The sequence below is a fragment of the Ciconia boyciana genome, chromosome 5 (assembly GCF_034638445.1).
Source record: "Ciconia boyciana chromosome 5, ASM3463844v1, whole genome shotgun sequence".
Classification (NCBI taxonomy): Eukaryota; Metazoa; Chordata; class Aves; order Ciconiiformes; family Ciconiidae; genus Ciconia; species Ciconia boyciana.
Window position 1 is genome coordinate 10592561 of NC_132938.1, and position 19514 is coordinate 10612074.

At 46.4% G+C, this 19514-nt stretch overlaps 1 protein-coding gene across 2 annotated transcripts; it reads right to left on the reverse strand.

The window, feature by feature from the left end:
* Positions 1 to 9844: 9844 nt before the first annotated feature.
* TNIP2 (TNFAIP3 interacting protein 2) lies at positions 9845 to 18966 on the reverse strand. Of its 2 annotated transcripts, none has more exons than XM_072862884.1 (6): positions 18073 to 18966; positions 14966 to 15271; positions 12955 to 13038; positions 12103 to 12384; positions 11612 to 11731; positions 9845 to 11195 (listed from the first exon to the last, which is right to left on the reverse strand). In XM_072862884.1, the coding sequence occupies exons 1-6, from the start codon at positions 18160 to 18162 to the stop codon at positions 10914 to 10916; spliced, it is 1164 nt and encodes a 387-aa protein (XP_072718985.1). In that variant the 5' UTR covers positions 18163 to 18966; the 3' UTR covers positions 9845 to 10913. The 2 variants fall into 2 exon arrangements, with proteins under 2 accessions (XP_072718985.1, XP_072718984.1); XM_072862883.1 differs by having other exon boundaries at positions 17695 to 18966.
* Between the last annotated feature and the right edge of the window lie 548 nt (positions 18967 to 19514).

Consider the following 19514-nt stretch of genomic DNA (forward strand, 5'->3'; position numbering starts at 1 on the left):
CTCTAGCTCTTGTTTTCTAGGGACCCTACACCAGGTCTCTTATGGGGCTTGCTCGGTGGCTCTGGCAGTGCAGAGCAGTCAGTGCTCAAGGAGCATTCCTAAAATGCAGACAGTAGGTGCGTTTCATGGGTGACAGATGTTCCTGCTGGTAAGGATGAACCACTACTCAAGGTTAGGGCTCAAACTGGGACTGGTTTTGGTGGAGGGCAGAGAGGCCCTCTATCACAGCAGCCAGGATCAGAGGGAGATCCCTTTCTGTCCGGAGATGTCTGGTTCCCATCTGCCAGCTGTCGTTGGGGGTGGCACATGAGAAAGCTCTGTCCTTCCACCTGGGGAGGTAGGAACAGACCTTTCAGAAGGTGGAGCAGGTGCTCAGTGCTGAGGTCAGAAGAGGAGCTGAGAACCACTAAATTAGATCTGCATCACTGAGGGCAAGTTCAGATGGGGGGAAGGAGGAGTGGGATGCTCTTTTAGACTGTGCTCAGCTGTGGTGTGCATGAGTCACTTCACATCCCACCAAGTCCCCCTTTCTCTTGGTAGATGATGTTCTTCCTTGAATGTCTGTGGACCTTTGCATGCCTCTCTGGATGCCTGAGCTTCCTTGAGATGTGGTGGTGATGGTCAGAATGAGGGCTGATTCCTCTGTGGGTGTCTAAGCTGCTTTCTTTACTCCTTTCCCTCCTTGTATGAGCTGCGATCGCTTAGTGCAAGAGGATCTGAGCTCCCCTCACCTCCCCCACTGCGTGTCCCGAGAGCGATGGACAACCTGCCCTGAGACCTGCTTCCTGCTTCGCACGGGGCAGGAAAAACCCTAGGGCTTTGTGAGTGGGGCTGCTCCCAGAGCTGGTGCGTGTGCCTGTGGCTCTCCTCCCAGCCCGGGGCCCAGGTGGCAGGCGCAGGTGGCTGGCTTGCATGAACTGCAGCTGGCCTGGCCCAGGGAGGGCTGCGGGGGCACAGCTGGAGGGAGACCACAGGTTGGCACCTTGCCCTCTGTGCCAGCAAGGCACTATTCCCTTGGCGTGGGCTCCTGTCTCAGCAGAGAAGGTAAGCCTGGGCATCTCCCAATTCCGGACTGCTGTGGAGCAGGGCATCGAGCTGTGAAACCCACGGTCCCATTCAGCGTGCCATTTTGGGCTGTGCGGGGGAGGTTTGGGACATGGCTGGAGGAAGTCTGGCTGCAGCAGGAACCGAGAAGCTCAGCAAGGCATGAGGTGTGCTAGTGCTGGCCGAAGAGCTGGCAGGGCAGACACCAGGCTTGCCTGGTAACACGTGTGCCCCTCCTGTAAAAACTGCCTGTGATATTTGCGTGTAACCAAGAAGGTGTCTATTGGCAATTAAAAAAAAAAAACCAAACAAAAATGCTTTCTGTATGAAGACGGATTTGACAAAGAGATTGGGTGAGTGCGGGATGGGGGAGGAGGGGAGAGAGAGGGTTGCAATGGTGACAGAGGGGATGGAGGTGGATCTGCAAGCACTGCAGAACTGGGTCCCACTGCGTGCTCTTTCCTCCCTCCCACTCCTTGAGAAATTAGAGTGTGAGAGTCTCAGGCATGGTGAGTTCATGTGACACCAAGGAGGTGGGCATCAGCAGGAGAGGCCAGAGCTGCCCTGCTCATGGGTGCTCAGCCCACCCATCAGCCAGGCCTCCAGAAGGCATGCTGGAGGGCTGGCCTGGGGAAGGACGGTCAGGAGAACAAGCATGGTTAAGCCCAGTACACACTTCAAATGTTTTGTTTGTTTGTTTGTTTTTCTTGGTGTCTTCTAGAAATAAGCTGTCTCGTAACCCACCATCTGTTTCAGTGCTGTTCACAATGGAGCTCCACGTGCTAGGGAAGTATCTCAAGCTCCTGAGGGAGGTTATCGGCCACTATAGACGCCATACATCCAGTGCATGTTGTGAAGAGTTCCTGCACCAACAGTTTCTTACCAGTAAATGTAAAAAAGGAGGAAAAAGTGGCCATGATAAAGAGAAAGGGGAAGAATGCACTGAGCAGCAGCGGGAGTGGAGGCTGTGCCCTTGGGACGGTTGGTGCCTTTCAGGAGCCCCTGTTTCAGCAGTTGCTGCAGCACCTTGTAAACCCCCGGCCAGCCTTGCTGGAGCTCTGACCCCCCAGCTAGGACAGCCGGCGGCAGGGAAAGCTTCAGTGAGGGTGCTGGGCTGCGCTTTGCCCTCGGTGAGTGATCGGAGGCATCAGGTGAGAAGGCAGCAGTGCTTAACCTGATAGCCCATCCCTCTGCTGAGGTCCTGCTGGGTTGACCTAGTGCTTTGTAAGTATTTCTTATCCTGTAGATTTTTAGCTGAACTTCCCCAGCTGATAGCTACTGGAGCATGTTACTAGGAAATATTACTACAGCATACTTTGAATTCACATAGATTTTGTAGAAAAAGAATTTGAGACTTCCCTTTTTTAGAATGAGAAGCACTGCTGTTCTGAGTACAATGGTGTGGCATCTTGTTTGGAATTTCCCTTGCTTTCTATATATACACATGCAGCAAAGCCACAGGAAATGGAAGTTTAAAAAAAATACCATAGAGCATAGGTATCTGCTTCTTGAACAAATTTTATTCTCGTAGTCGGTTTTATTATTAGTGAGCACTTAATCTTGAGGCATCATTTAAGACTTGTTTTAAAAGATGTGATGTCCTAAATCATTGGAGGGGCAAGCAGACATTGCCTTAAAAGTTGCAGAAGATTTGAGAAGCTTTTTAGGCTCTGTACTGCCCATGCTACAGAAGAGGGCATTGTTGTTGAGTTTCTCTCCCTTGGGGCTTTTGGGGTAGGGACCAACTTCTGAGGCTTCTCCCAGTTGTCTTTTCTGAGATTCAGCGAGTCAGTCTTGCCTACAGCTGCTGTTGTGATTGTGTGCTGAGGGCCTACTTCTGCATGGCAACCAGCACAGTTATTAGTAAACAGCGTTTACTTTAAAATCCTAAGCAAAATACATTGTAATTAGGTCCAGGAGCAATGAGAACCAGCTTGCCAGCACTTGGAGGATATATGGTCTGAAAACCTCATTGCTGGTGAGACAGCTGCTCGGGAGCTCTGAGCTTGGCCGGGGTCTGAACTCAGGCTGGTTTGGAGAGCAAAACTGAGGGAAGGTAATTTAATGAGGGAGACATTTTAGGAGAAGGGATGGACTAATCATGAAAGTGACTGGACAAATACATCTTGGCGGCTCTTAATATGCGAAGACACATTCCTGCAAGTGCCAGAAGAGACAGTTATCCTGCCTCCTCCCAGCCTCCCTGGACCTACAGAGGTACCTCTGTCTGTCTTTAGTACTGGCATGCCTCTCACCAGCAATGAGAGATTTACAGAAGCCTGAACGGGCAGTAACTTTGCCTGATAGCAGGGTTCAGTTATCCTGGATGCCTTTTGTTACCAATACAGCAAATAATGAACCAAGTCCCATACGGTCATGTAGTTTTCCTGTATGGTTTCAAGAGTCTCTTGTGTGAGGACTTGTTTCTGCAGTTTTACAGACGTGTGTTTCAGCGAAGAAGCATGGTACAAATGTATAATGAAAGTTCATAAAGTTTATGCTATTGAAGTTCCTTTCGTTTTATGCAGTTACTTTCTTACTCATGTGCCTTTATTGCTTTCTTTTGGGAAAGGCACTGGGTTGCTTTTACCATTTAACCAAACAAGACACACGCTACTTGGACAGCCATCTAAATGGCAGAGAAAACCAGTGTGAGGCCAGAAGGAGCTTTCCTTAATTCAGAGGGTTCAAAAAATGCTGGGAACTTGTGCCTGCTTTCACTTCAGTGTTGGGGCAGCGGCGCTGACAGTTTTAATGCATTCTGGTCTACAAGTTGAGGAACCTGAATTGTGAATGTAGATGGTGGTGGTAATTGCTTGGGATGCCTTGATGTGTATGCTTTGCCTGGTGAGGAGAGGGCAAGTAAAGATTTTATACTGTTTCTTCAAGAAATCTGCCAGTGACTTTGGTGTAAAATTCAAAGCACTGGGTAATAGACAGTCTTCTTAGGAGGAATAGTTTATGCCCTATAATCTGAAACAAATATTTGCATGTAAGACTCTGGTAGTTCTTCATAGCGTGCGTAACTGCTTTCTTGGTTAAGACAAAACAAGAAAGAAATAGGTAAGGCTTTTTACCAGCTGGAAAAAAAACTCAGTAGGAAATGGTAAAATAAAATGGCTCTGAAGTGATGCATTTTTATACTGAAAAACAGCAGATCTGTCCTAGATTTTTGCCATGGGTATTCCAATTCCAGTCATTTTTGCATAGCTTTAGGGGGTAGCTGTAATCTCTGCTTGACCTGTAACTTCACCCGTTTGTGTCTGCTGGTGCAGCGTGGTCCTCCGTGGAGATACATCCAGTTTCCCAGCACTGAAGTGCCCTCTCTACCCAGGATTCAGACTCTAATCTCTGCTCTGACAAGGGGACTCATTCACAGGTCTTAAAACCACAAGAATATGTACTACTAATTTCTGTGTACTGCAGACTGCAGATTCTCATATCTAATTCTTACCTCTATTTCTAATAGTTGTAGGCCGGTCTGTCCAACTATACCCACAGGGACTAACATGAGTGGAAACCTATAGCAGACATGAGCTTCTGACTGGTGCATATTAAAGCAGTGATCATCTCAAATGCAATAAAAACCGATGCACTGCCAAGATCTCACTTACTTTGTTGTATTTGTCTTTGTAACTATCGTAAAAACAAAGGTCCATATTCTGTTGTATCAATCACTGGCAATATAGTATTGGTGTACATTGAAGCTGTAAACAAGGCTTGTCTAATGAGAACAGTCAGAAAAAGTAAGATTAGCTTCTGCCACAGGAAGTTTAATCATATGTTTCTCAGCCTGTATTCTGTGGGCTGCATCTGATCTCTAAGACCTTAAAAGGTGATGTATAAAATGGCTACTGAAAAAAAAAAAAGAAAAGAAAAAAATAACAATCTCTGCATGTTTGTGTATGTTGTGTTGGGAAAAAAACAGCTAGTAATCAATGACAGGCTTGTAATCAGTTCAGGACTAGATTAGTAAGAACCATTGCACCTGCCCCCTGCATGCAATGGCCCATGCATCTTTTTTGGTAATATCCCACCTAAGGCAACATTGGCATAAACCATCATCTTCCTTTGGGGCTGTACCAGGATCATGAAAAGGAAATATCAAGGAAAATACCCACAATCCTCCTGAAGTGTAGTACTGGGAAGGAAACAAAGCAGAAGACAGTGCTGGTGGTATACAAAGTAAGTTTTCTTTAATTATGAAAGGTCATGGTTGCACTAGGCCTTTACTTTGCCTGTATCCCATCCTTAACTCCAGCTCTGACATGGTGAGGAACACCTGGAGCCAAGGCTGAAAAACCCTGTGGCCCTCTTACATTTGTACATGTGAACTTCTAATACTTCTCAAAACAGTCCTCTGCTATTTGTTGAAGTTATCTCTGGTGTAGATAGGACAAGAAATTTAAGCTAGCATTGGCGTCATCACAGATGTGTGGCAGGGTAGGGCGTTAAATGTGTTCTCCTGCATCTGAAAGGTCATTCTTCCTCTCATAAATGAGGAGTGATTTTTTTCAACAGATTTGAAAATAGTCTGAGACATTGGGTATCACTGAAGTAATGAAATAACTCATATCTGAAACCATAACATTTAGTTAACCCTTAGTACAGTTACTGGGACTATTTCACATTTAAATACTTACACTGAAAGATTTTTGACCACTTTACTAATCAATAATTACACAAATACACATTTACAAATGTGTAAAATAGTTACTTATGGCACAGAAAAAGTAAGTATCCCTGTACGTTGTTTCTGTGCAAAAAGACAGGCTAGTTGCAATCAATAACCAGCCCTTTTATGTTTTCTTCACTTGATTTCAGTTGGACACAAGGGTTTTCAGGTGACATACATCTCACCTGAAAAGTCCAGCCTCAATAGACAAGAAAATACCTTTTGCTTTTAATCCAGATAAAGCACAGTAAGATTTTTTTTTTCCTATCTTCTGCCAACATACTCCTCCCCCCTTCTTCAGCCTACATTTTTGGAAGAGGAGGAAAATGTCAAGTTCAGTAATTGTCATGGTGGTACACTAAAATGAACTCAAATGAGGGATAAGCTCAAACAACTTTTTCTCACAGAACAGCCAAAACCACACGCCAGAAACCAATGAGCACCAGGGGTAAACTGAAATCAATCAACCCTCCCATAACATTTAATGCATTTGGCATCCCATACTGAACTAGCATTTATTGTGCCCGGTGACCAGCTCTAATCGATACTGGTATAGCCTGTGTCCCCTACACTTTCCTGGAACTTCCAGCTATAATTGTTATATTGACCCCATGTTAATTCAAGGGCTAGTGCTATGCTGATGTCCTGTACGAAAACAGGTAAGGGGTCCTCTGCTGACCTGGGGGTGAGTAAACAGACTGTTACCAATGTTAGGTTCATCATCTGTGCAAATCCCACCATCATCTTTGCCGCTACGTTGCCATCCAGGTCCAAGCCGTCTGCATTAGTTGCTGTTGCCACCCGTAGGAGTAGCAGAAGGGTCCATCCCTCTGTTGTCCTTTAAGAGACTACAAATATAATGGGCCTCGACCCCCTGGGACTGGGCTTTCAGGTTAGAAGTCCGGGACTATCCACTGGGCGCTGATACGGTGGGTTTTTCCATTTTCATCTAGGGCTTCCCAAGCATACAGGCCTCGAGGTTTTGATAGGGTTGTGGGCACAATGCCAGTGGAAGGTAGTTTCACCATGACAGGCTGGCCTATGTGTGTTCTTAGTGGAAACTGGTCCTTTCTATCATCTGGTAGAGGGTCATTGCCCCTTGGTGGCTTCCCAGGGCAGAATGTCCTGATTTAGGGGCTTCCATAACTACCCCCAACAGTTATTGATGATAAGGACTGCTTCTGTTAGCTGTGTATCCCAACTGGGTCATGACACATCAGCATGCTTTTTAATCAGACCATTGGTCCCCATTGGCATGGGGATAATACAGCCTATGAAACACCAACTTTATACCTTCCCCTCTAGCCCAGTCTCGAACCACTGCGGCCATAACGTGTGATCCATTATCACTTTGGATGCTCTCAGGGGTAGGTAAAACACTCAACCATTCACACAACACTCACACCGTTTGGTTCCCTGGGGCAGTGCTGACAGCTGTACCCACTGACAGCCCTGAACCCACTTCCACTCCTACCAGGATGACCTTTCCGCAGGACGGTTTTAATGGCCTGACATAGTCAACCTGCCAAGTGCTCCAAAGGGCTTTGCCCTGTCTGATGTGCCAGGGCTTGGTTCAGGTGGTTGGCTTTAAGCCTTATTCGGCTTTAAGCCTTATTCGGCATTAACTGCTTCACATGTTGCCATAGACAGTGGCCACCCCCAAGACTGGCACTCATAATACAGATCTGCCGTCCCAGAGTGGCCTCGTTTGATGTGTAGCCACTCAGCTAGCCATTCCCACTCTTCCTGTATGCCATCAACCACTCTGATTTGAGCTAACTGGTCAGTCTGTTGGTTCCACTTAGCGGCTGGAGTTCCACCTTTCACAGGCCCTTTCACCCAACCCACTCTCAAGGGACATGTCCTGCCTATTTCCAATAGCCTCTGCCGGTCTTCAGCCCTCCAGACTGTAGTGCGACCCACTTCCCACCAACTGGATTCCCATTGCCATATCCACTCGGTGGCACCCTTGTAAGCTGCAAAAGAACTGGCGTAAATTGTGGAGGCACCCCTTCTGCAGCTAATGAGAGAGCATGCAACTCCCCTACCTGAGCACTACCTTCCCCCTCCTCTGTCATTGTTCCAGTGGCAATTATTTCCACTGCTGCTGCCTTGTACTGCCACTTTGGCCCCACTCCACGGGCTGACGTGTCGGTGAACCACAGCCCCTGTGTGTCTGCATCTTGAGTTGGCTCGGGCGCCTCTTTAATTGGAGAGGCCTTATAAGGCAAGCTTAGCAGGGCTGGGCCAGGGTTTACAGGTTGTTGAAACTTGGAAACTTTGGCAGGGCCTTCTTCTAATGGTGACGATTGACTGACTCCCTCCAACTAGGCATAGCATTTTTGTATTGTGGCCTTCTGCACCGCTCCCTCAGGAGGGGGCAACCCCTTAAGGACTGAATTTAATAGAGGGAAAGGGCCTTGCACAATAATGTCCTGTGATGTATGCAATCTCTCTGCCTCCTTAACTGCCCTGGTGAGTGAGAGAAGCCCCTTCTCCCACTCCAAGTATTGCTGTTCAGTTTCCTTGAATGAGGTAGAAGAAAACACTAGAGGTCTGGCCAGCCCTGCGGTCCCTTTTAGAATGTGCCACAATAGGAGGCATGCTCTGCAAACCCCCATTCCACCCTCAGCAGGTCTCATGGGTGTAGCAGGCCTAGTTTCTGGTAGGTTTTAAGTTCATCCACCTCCCATCTTTGGGGGCAGTCACTGGCATCTTCTTTATGTTCCTACTCTTTACCCCCAGTAATTTCACTAGCTTCTGTATATGCTCAGTGGCTTGCCCATGTAACAGGGCTTGAGGTACCCCCAACACCAACACCTTCCACCACAAGTCATTCCGCTCCAGTCCGCCAGCTCAATCCGACTTGCTTCAGAAGGGGGGAGGGCCGTCTGGGACAAGGCTCGCGGCTGGCTTGCCGGACCCTTCTGCTCCCGTCTGCACCACCACCTAGATCCGTCCACCCCATTTCACGCCCGTGGGTGACTACACTATGCAGTGTTTCGGCCCACGTCAGCACATGCGCAGGCAGATTGGGGGGGTTCTGTCGATTGCGTTCTATGGCTGTCTGAATGCCCTCTCTAAGGGACTGGACATGTATTTTTAAAGCATCTGGTAACCCCCTAATGAGAGGCCTGAGGTGGGCAGGATCTACCGGTACAGCCATTGGTATGTGTTGCTGCCCCCTCTCATACATCACCTGTATACAAGCAGCCTTTTGTACCCCTTCTGCCAATTCCGACAATCCCCTTAACCGAATTGTAATAGGCTCCCCTCGCTCTTTGGGGTCTATACCGCCCACCCAGGAAGCCACCCGAGAAGTTATAGACTGGTTGCCAGCTGGCCCATCACTTAGAAACACACCAGGTCCCCAAAACCCTCAAGCCTCATCATCACTCAATAACACCAGATCACCTCCAGTAAGCAAAACACACCACAGATATTCCATCCCCATCTCGCCCGGTTTGTGTGAAAATTTAACTTGCAAGTTGCTGAGCTCGGGTCCTGTCCGTGGGGTGGTATGGACAGTAGTTCAGGGATTCCCACCCTGTGAGTTTGTATGCCTCTCCGTTCTGAGAAGAGGTCTTACATCCTTTTCCTCTACCTCCTCTGTTTCATCACCACTAGCTTCATCAGAATCTCCACAGCTGTCCCCATCCCAATCCTCAGGATCTCTTCCCGCCATCAAATTCTGAATTTGGACAAAACTAGGGGGCTTTTTTGCTTGGGTTAACATAATCTCGATCTTTCATTCTAGTAAACACATTTGCTCTCGCTCTCATTGTAACTCTGCTTTTAAGCATTCGATCTTTAGTTGACTCTCAGAATTACCCTTTTCCACCTGCCTAAAGTACTTGTACTCGTCCTGTGCTTGCATCAAGCAGGCACTCAGTTCGGCACACATGGTCCCTTTGCCTCTGCCATCTCGCTTGCTTCCATGGCATTTCTCTATCCTTTCTAGAACAGACTCGGGTTCACACCACTTCTCCTTTGCCCATTCCACTCCTAAGGGAGATGGGTCACAACTGTGCCTCTGTACCATTCCCTCCATCGACACCATGCTTGCTGTGCCCATTATACATGTCATGGCAGTACGCTAAAACTAACTGAAACGAGGGACAAGCTCAAACAACTTTATTTCACAAAACAGCCAAAACCACATGACAGAACCCAATGAGAAACAGGGGTAAACCAAAACCAATCAACACTCCAATAACATTTAACACTTAACAGGTTTGAGGTGTCAGTCATGGTATTGTTACTACATGGCAAGAATTCCACACAAGAATGATGATCCAAAGTGCGCACATACACACTCACAAAGGGGGAAACTCTCTCCCTCGTGGGTACCCAGAAGATATAACCGCTCACCCCGGGGGGGCGAGGGCTCACTCAAGGATATATCCAGAAGGAATCACTTGCCACAGGAGGTGAGGGCCCTCAATCCCGGGAAGTTTCCTCAGGCGGTGTCCCAACCCGAGGGGAGAGGTCCCGAACACAGGCCCGCTGCTCTAAGAAGACCACTCCAAGGGGGTCTCCAGCGGTGCCCCATTGGTTGGATCTGAGGCCCCTGGATCTGAGGCCCCTGGGTTGGATTTGAGCTGTGGTCATAATTGGTCATGATCTAGAAGCTTCTCTGAGCCAAGGCACCTCACTGGCTGTGGACCCTGCCTGGTGACCAAGGGGTCCGCTTCTCCTGCTCCCCTGCCGAGGTGTGTACGTGCCAGGGGGCAAGGCAGAGCGCAAAAGGCACGAAAAGCTGGTGATCCTCATGCCAAAAGCCCCAATCTTTATCAGGGGGGCAGGGGTGTACGGAGCGTGCCTGTCACAGGAATGTTTTTCACAAGCCTTCAGACTGCTGTAAAGAATTAGACTCGAATATGAGTCAAGCTGCACTCTGAAGCTAACTATCACTCTAAGTTTCAGTTTAGTTTGTAGTAGAATTTGCATTATTCTTGCCTGCCTTGTAGTTGTCAAAAATAATTCTTCATAAAAACAACTTTCCTTTATCTTGGAAGTCTTTCATACAGTCCAAGGGTAGGCAAAATGAAATAAGAGGTAGATATTGTTCATTCTCCTAATTCCTAAGAGCTGTCCATTTGAATTACTGTTTTAGGACTGTAGGAGATACGTGTACAGCAAAGGTTTACTGTTCATAAAGTAGTGATTGACTTGCACGCCTCGCATCACGTGGTCACTGACAACATTCAGCAACATGCTTGAGGAATTCATCACTGAGTTCATCACTGAAAAACCTCATACAATGAGGGCATCGAAGTTCACCCTGTGCCCTGCCCTCGGATCCCAAGTTCCCATTGTCCACAGGAGGAGAAGCTTGCTCAGACTGTGAAGATGTTCTTCTCATGCCTGTTTGGCCTGGGCTATTGCCTCGTAGATGTTCAACATTTGTCTGTACATACATGTGATTTTGGTTACCAATGTGAACTCTGAAATGACTACTTGTGTCTCTTGAGTCCTAGAAAGAGAAAGAAGAGCTCTTGAAAAAGATGCAGTAAAAGATACTTCTTAACAGAGTATTTTATCACCTCTATCTGAAACACTGCTCATGTTTTTATCAGAAGATTTGTAAATAAAATATGCATCAGGTTTTGCAGTTTTATTATGGCCATCCTCCTCTTCCTTCTAAGAATTCCGCCTTACTATGTTGATCCAAAATTGAAGGAAAATGGACTGGAAAGGGGTATTACACATATATTGGGAAGCATCTCCACTAGAACGCAGACTATGAAATACTGTAAGTTTGATAGCTGCAGTGAGCTGAGATGGTTTTAGAAGTACTAAGATTTTTTTTAATATATATTTTGAAGTATATGTTAGTCCTGAATTCTGTTGACATGCTTTAATTGAAAAAGTAGCATGTTGCTTTCTTACCTGTCTTCTTGCTAGCTGGTGTTGCAGACATGCAACTTCTGCCTGAAGCTCTTGTATTTTACTCTGTGCTCGTTCTCTGTCTGATCTCTCAGATGTGAAATCATCTTTATAAACTAGGACCTGAAAAAGAATTATTACGTTAATATTTTATAAATTAGAGCACTGGCAGGTTAGATTAAAAAGTTGAGGCTGTGATTCCTTTGTTTGTAAATACTTATTCCCAGAATCTCAATATCATCTTCTCTATCATATCTGTACTTTAAAGGTATTTGTATTTCTTTTTCAGACCTTTTAATATTTTGTATTAAAGCCAGCAGAACTGCATGCGATTCTTTAAGTAGTGAGTCTCCTTTAAATCTGTGTTGTTAAGCCAAATGTGGCAGGACAAGTGGCAAATGTCAAAAGAAATAATTTCACTTTTCCCCCTTGGACTTCAGTGGTCTGGGGAGAAACTAAGAATTCCCACCTCTAGGAAAAAGAAACTTAATGACCTGTTGCTCCAGCATTTGTATACGCTCAGTATCTCCTTCACTAGCCTTCTTCACGTCCTCTAATTCTCTCTTGGTTTTTATGCATTCATTCATTTTTTCTTCCAGTAGCTTGTTTAACCGGCATATCTCCTTGTGCATCAGGTCAGAATTCGTTTGTGCTGAAGTTACACCGTGCTGCTGCTCCAGTTGTGACTTCATCTCTTTTAGCTGCAAGTGGAGTCGCTTCACATACTCATCCCTACTCGCATCGTATTTTTGCCATTTTGCATTTAAGTCTTCCACCTGAAAGATTACCCAGGAGAGTCATGAAGACACAAACGTGAACACACAAACTTCCAAGCTTTCATAGACAGGCTGTCTATATGTGCAGGACCAAAATTCTCTAAAAGATAAATATAATATCCTGACTCAACCACCGAGTGTGGATAAGCCACTTTACAGGAGATCAGAAGATTATCATGCTATAAGCCAGGTTCTTCACAGGCAGCCTTCCCCATTCATCAGTCCATAGGGACAGTATTAAGTAATACGGAATGGGAGGGGTTGGCAGTCACCCTGGGCCTAGTGCAGTTCTCCTGGGGTGGAATACTGATGCATCGAAGGAACACGAAAACAGTTTTCTTCTGCAATGTATTTTTAACAACAAACCCCCAATACATTAAAAAGAATGCAGTAAGTTGTTCTTAGCTAAGGGAACAAAGACTCTGTGCCATGTTGAAAGGACCAAGAAAAATTCTGGACTCGCGTTAAACTGCCATTTAATTAGATTAACCAGGCCTTACCTACTCCAAATTTACTGTAATTCAAAATACTCAATCAAATCTTAATGTTGTACAGAATGAAAGTACTCACGTGAGCTACTTTTTGTTTTAACATCCTGTTTTCATCTTGTAGGTTGCAGATAAGAGATTGAAGTGAAGTTTCATTGTCTAAAAGCTGTAATTTTCATATAAAGGAAGTGTTACTTTAACATAAAAATCCCAAATGCTACTTAGCTATGCTGTTAAACTGCAAGTAATCTTTTCTTAAATTCCTCTAAAACTATTTGCTATCAGTGAAACAAATACATACATCTAGGTCTGCTTATTTCTATATAGTATATTTCTAAATACTCATAGCATAGCCTATGGCTTTTATTATTAATAAGCAGAGCAAAAATGTACTTGGGTTTTTACCAGCTTGGTATTGCTTTTAAATAGATCTGTATGGTGTCATAAAAACATATCTGTCTTACCAAATTCTGAGCCTATTAAAGGTAACAAGAAAAATACCACACATTTTACATGCATGAGGGTCTACACTGATGACAACAGAGCTTAACAGTTTACACAAACTCCTTGGAAACTACTTGTTTGGAGTGGGGGAACACATGACAAAGACACAGATATGCCTTCATCTTGCTTTGTTATTACTGTCAATTTTGGCCAGTACTAGGAAGAAAATACTGAGGGGAAAAAAACCCTGCTTGCTAAATAATTGACTAAAATGATACCCCTTTTTTACAGTTGTGACATCTGCTTAAAAAAACCCCGGTGTACATGAGTAATATAGAACGCTTTTGTACAAAATTCCCTAGAATCAGCTAGTAATTGCATCTGAAATTTCTCTTCTTCAACAGGGAAGTCCCCACTGTACAAGGTTAGCTACTTATTACATATATCAAAGTCAATCAAGTTTCCTGTCTATCAATTATACGTAAAATATGATAATACTAAATGCTTCAAGTCCCTTAAAAAGTCCTTTTTTCTTATATCTAGTCAACCTCTATTTCTTACAGGTAACTTTAATAAGTTTTCTTTGGAAATGGTCCCGGGATATTTTACAAAGTAGAAGTGAGCAATGTATAGAGTTTATCATAAAAGCATAGATGAGTGGTCATGTGAAACACAGCATTGCCACGTAGCAGTAAGGGCGTAAGACAGAATCATTCTTTTTTGTGAGAATTGGCTGTAGCATCCTACTCAATACTCTGATCTGTTATTGGAGGCAGCACCTCTAATGTTATTTCCTTATGGTATTGCCATGAATTACCCAACGACTGTGAACCGTCATGATTTCTGGAACAACTGGACAACATGATCTACCTTTACCCTACGCTGAAAAGCTTCAGCTAAGGTGATGATGTGGCAAAGACACATAGCCGTTAGCAAAGTACACCAAAATCCAGGTGTTTCTTTGTGCCCCTCAGTGGCATTTCTGCCACCTTCCTATCATGAAGCAATTTTTCTAAACATCCCTGCTGGACAGAAACATTGCCTTGCACTGGGGGGTCAGGGGGGGACCCCGGGGGGGGGGGAAGTGGACACCTTGACTCATTCTTCCCTAAGCAACTTTCTGTAGGTCTGTACTACCTGTGCAAAGCCAAATCCTGATCTGAGAAGACCACGTGCTATAGAGTTCTTAATAGAAATACTACTTTAAAATATCTCTACTTTGTTTAGTGATTTAGATGCTTAAACAAGCAATCAGGAGATACCACCTTCAAAAGCACAGCACCATCTAGTGATGCACAGAAGCATGCTGCGGTATAAAGAAGGTCCTGTCTCCTGTATATGCAGGGAAGAATTGTAATCATGGAATTGCTGAGGTTGGAAGGGACCTCTCAAGATGCTCTCCTCCCCAGAAAAAAAACTCTGATGATGAGATAAGCAAGATGGCCAAAAGTCAAGTGATTGACAACTGCTTCCATCCTAAATTTTTGGTACTCAGAATGATTTAGAGCTTTTCACGGTAGTCTTTTCACCCTACATGAAATTATTTAAAGGGATGTTTCTCACCACTCCCCAGTTAAAACTATCATATTGTAATTATCACCTCAGAAGCTAATATGACTTCAAAAAAAACGCAGTAGCAGTAAGAATACCTGATTAGATCTTTCAGTAGGTATCTGGTCATCCGAATTCCCCTTCTCTTTTCTTTGCTTCTCTTCTAGACATTTTGCCAGATGTTGACACATTTCTGCTGTGGACGCTAATTTGCGTTGAAGTTGGTGAGTTTCATCAGTGAGTGAACGGCACAAAACATCACTGGTGGCCTGAGCTTTCTCTCTCTCTGCCAAGCTCTTCTGAAGTCGTAAGATTTCTCTCTCCTTTTCATATGGAGGCTGATTTATCATCTGCTGTATCTCTCCATTTTTCTCCTCTAGTTGCTGATTCAACTTCTGTACTTCCTAAACATAAGAGGGAGGGGAAGTTATTTAAAAGCAAAGTGAACTCGAAAGCCAAAATATTTCTAAGACTGAATTCCATATTGCAGTAATTCCATATTGCTCCTATACTCACTGGAAAGTACTTAAAAAGTAAAATAAATCCAATTCATTTCTATATAATCACTCTACCTTGGAACTGAGAGATCAGTCAATCAAAATCAAGAACTGCTTGGACATCTATACAAGTACTTCCTAGTCAGTAGAATGAAGAAATCAGAAACAACAAGCAAAAATTCAGGAAGATTCTATGAAAATATATATAGCAGCAACCAACTAAAGATGGAACTTAGAAGAAACAAAGTAGTTTAAAAGAAATAGCTATGGAGACTGAGAAATGCCTACTGGTCCTGCATTCTAAATTACCAGATAGTAGAGATTTTCCTCAAAAAAAATTGAACTGAAAAGTCATCTTATCAAAAAACAGCAAAGCGTATTCATTGCCTGGCACTGTCACAAGGACAAAGCAGAGGGAGCATACACAGCAACTTTCCCACCTAGGAAAGGATGAGTGGTACGGACAAGCAAACAGAAAATGACATCCATGTGGCAGCAATGAGACTATTTTGACCATAGCTGACCCTCCAAGGTATGTGAGGGGGTCTGACATACTCTTCGGAAACAATTGTGTATCTTGTTGCCGCAAGTTCTTGTTGAATTGGAAGCTCTGAGGGATCATCCACACTGCATTAAGTTAACCTCTCTGCAGGTGTTTTGAGAAGGAAGAAGTTTGCTTGCTGACTGGGGTACAACCACTCTGTAGTACCATGCGTTTAAAGTACACCAGTCCTGACTTTGTCAAAAACAGCTTGTGCTTGATATCCTCAAAAAGTAGCCGATGCTGGTAACAGAAACCTCTGCAGCACTGCTCCTCCAGAATCAATGATGCCCTGGATGCCAGTGTAGGCCATGAGACAGGTACAAGCTTGACTCTACCCTTCCAGTTCTTCAGGAGTGCTAGTGGAGCTGTAGATAACAGGGAGCACTCTTTGCCACCATGTAGGCCTCTGACTTCACAAAATGTCTTTTTGTTGTTGTTGTTATTATTTTTAGTGACCATGATTTCAGTGTTTCTGATTGGGCATAAAATATTTATTTCTAAAAAAATAAAATTAATATCTAACTTACAGAAATAGCACTTGTTATTAGTGATGTTTAAATTCTTTAGCATCATGCTAAATACTACATTTCCCCTTTGCTATAAAGACATTCAGCATCAGACATCAAAATATATTCAGAAACCACAGGTTTGTTATCTGTCTGCAAAGTGTCAGTATGATCATCTCTTATTACAAATTTCCAAACTTGGACTTATTTAAATGTATTTTAGGTGAGTGTCATACATGGAAAATGTTTTGTATAAGCATTAGGTCAAAAGATTACTTATGACAAAAATACTTGTTTCAATTTTAAGTACTGCTTCTCAGTTTGGAAATTCCTTTATGCAGCTTCATATAGAAAGAAATGCTTTAAAACTCTTTAAGTATTTCAGACTGAACATGGGAAAGTCTTAATGACAGTAACAAAAATACCACTTTTGGCAGATGGGAAGGGATGCAGTTTTGAGACTCTTTTTTCTGTCGTAAAAGATACCGAGTTCCCTAATCTCCTCCCAATCCACGCTTGCCAGTTATTTCTCCAGGTATTAACGTGCTGCCTTAACATCAATACAAAAATCCATTTTTAAGTGCACTTTAAAAAAACCAAAACACTAATAGAAAAAGTGGTGGCATCAGTTGTTTGTCTTCCAGAACAAAACTGTTGTACCTGATAAAGAGGAGGGTCTTCACTAAGTAACACAGAACTTCCAAATTTAGGGGTTTTTACTATTTTTCCTTCTCCTTGTGAAAATAGTTGTATGAAGATTTATAATGCCACGCTAAGTTTTCGTTTTAGGATTTCACGGGTTACCTTCTTGAACTTAATGCAGTGGGAACTACTGTTGGATACAGATGGCCGAGTTGCTTTGAGCACAGTCCAACTCTGGGCAGACAGCGATAGAGCAAGTCCTGTCAAACGCACCAGCATTGCATTGCGGGGGTCAAAACATTTGCTCTCTTGTCCGGGCTCTGCCACCACCACTCTGCTTGCTGTGCCACCCCGGGCAAGTCACTTAAATCACGTTGTCAGCGCTGGTGCCTGCGCAACCCGATCTGTCTCCATAAACGCGAGTGAGCAGCCTGAACGCAAAACGTCTGCATCCTCCGTTCGAGACAACCACTGCTGGACTTACTAAGCTTAAATTACTCATTTTTCTAGAGAGGAGCGTGGACACACAGCTCCCGAGGTGAGCACTGCTGCCACTCCTCGGGCACACTCGCACCCTTTCGCCCAGGGAGGCGAGGCGCTGCCTGCCAGCGCTATCTCGAGGGCATTCGCGGTTTTACCTGGCTCAGGGCTTCCACTCTTCGCGCCGAGAGTCGCTCGCTGTCCCTGAGCTGCTCCCTGGCCTGGCCCAGCTGCTCTAGCAGGCTCTCCACCAGCGAGCGGGCCGGCTCCGCGCCCGCCGCCCCCGCCTCGCCGCCCGCCGCCGGCTGCTGCTGGGCCAGGCTGCTCCGCAGCTCCCGGATCGTCGCCTCCTTGGCAGCCAGCTGCAGCTGGAGGTGCTTCAGTTGCTGAGCGGACTCGTGGTACAAGGTGCAGAGCGCGTTGTACCGAGGCACTTTATTCTTCAAACTCCTGTTTTCCCGGTGCAGCTTCTCCAGCGTCTCCTCCACCTGTTTGAAGCGGGCCACCAAGGGGTCTGTACTGCTACCCTCGCTTACCGAGCACATAGCTGGGGAAGGTGAGCCGCGGTCACGCTGCTGCCCCTTCTCTTTCTTCTCCAGGGCGAGCAGTAATCCGGCCAGGTGCATATAAACCCGAAGAGGAGCCAGGCAGGGCTGGGGCTGCTGCTCTTGTTGTTGCTGCTGCTCTGTTCTTCCGCCTTCCCGGTCGGGGGAGGAGGATTGCCGTTCTCCTTTAAGGGCTCGCAGGACCCGCCTGCTGCCTGCCGTCTTATTGCCGCTCTTCTCCGGCGCAACCTGGGCCGGGCCGCGCTCCGCCTCTGCGGAGGGGGAACCCCGCCGCGGGGGAGGGCAGCGCTTTCCCCCGCTGCTAGCGCGGGAGCCGGCCCCGGGGGCAAGGCTGGTAGGGGAACCCCGGCGTGGAGTGAAGAGGAGAAAAGGCAGCCGGGAGCTGCGCGGAGGGGGAAACGGGAGCGGGCTGAACTGTGGGGGAGAGAGGGGCCCGGGGCGGGCGGGAGGCTGCTGAGGGGACGGGCGAAGTCCGGGCTGAGCGAGGGGCCGCGGAGGGGAGGTGGCTGAGGTGAACGAGGCGGGAGACTGCTGAAGGAGGGGCCGCTTAGAGGGTAGCTGGGTCCGGGGAGGACGAGGGGCTGCTGAGGGGGCTCCAGGCCGAACGAGGGGGGCCGACGACCGGTGGGGGGAGGAGGGGGTCACGGTGAAGGTGGGACCGCCGAGAGGCCGCTGAGAGCGAGAAGGGGGAACGAGGGTCCTCGGGGGACGGGGCTGGCCCCCCCGTTGCGAAAGCCCCCTAGTGCGGCGTCCCAGCAGGCGCCGCTGCGGGAATTTCCCGGCTCGGAGGGGGACTTCCCCTCCCGGCGGCGACCCCCGCGGCCGGGCCGCTCGCCCCGCTCCGCCTCCCGGAGAGCTCCCGGAGGTGTCCGGGCCGGCGCATGCGCCGCGGGCCACGGCTGGCGGGGGCGGGCTCCTGCCCGCGGCCGGGCCGCCGCCTCCCGACCGTCAGCTCGGGGCGGCGGGTCTCGCCTTGGCTTTGCCAGTGCGAGCAGTGGAGAAATGCCCGGAAAATCCTACATAGTGTGTCGGATCTGCATCGGTAGCGACGGGAAGGCTTTGGACCCAGGCGAAGCGGCACATCTCTCCTCAAAGGCTCAACACCTTTGCAGATTTTGAGGAAAAGCTTGCTTAGGAGAAATCTTGAAGAGACGAAAATCTTCCAGTCATCAAAAATCACTTCATCAGCTAGTGTTTGTACCCTCACAATTGCACATGGAGATGAGCAGAGTTGGTGAGAGTAAAACCAGCTGCCTGACACTGAACAAACAGCGCCTGTCGGCCATCCCTGTGGTGGATAACTTTTATTAGCATCATAGCAATAGAACCTGTTGACCAAGGATATAGCTATTTGAGAGCTTACGCTGGTGTAGTATTTCTTATAGAAGGAGGGGACTATGGTAAGCTGGACT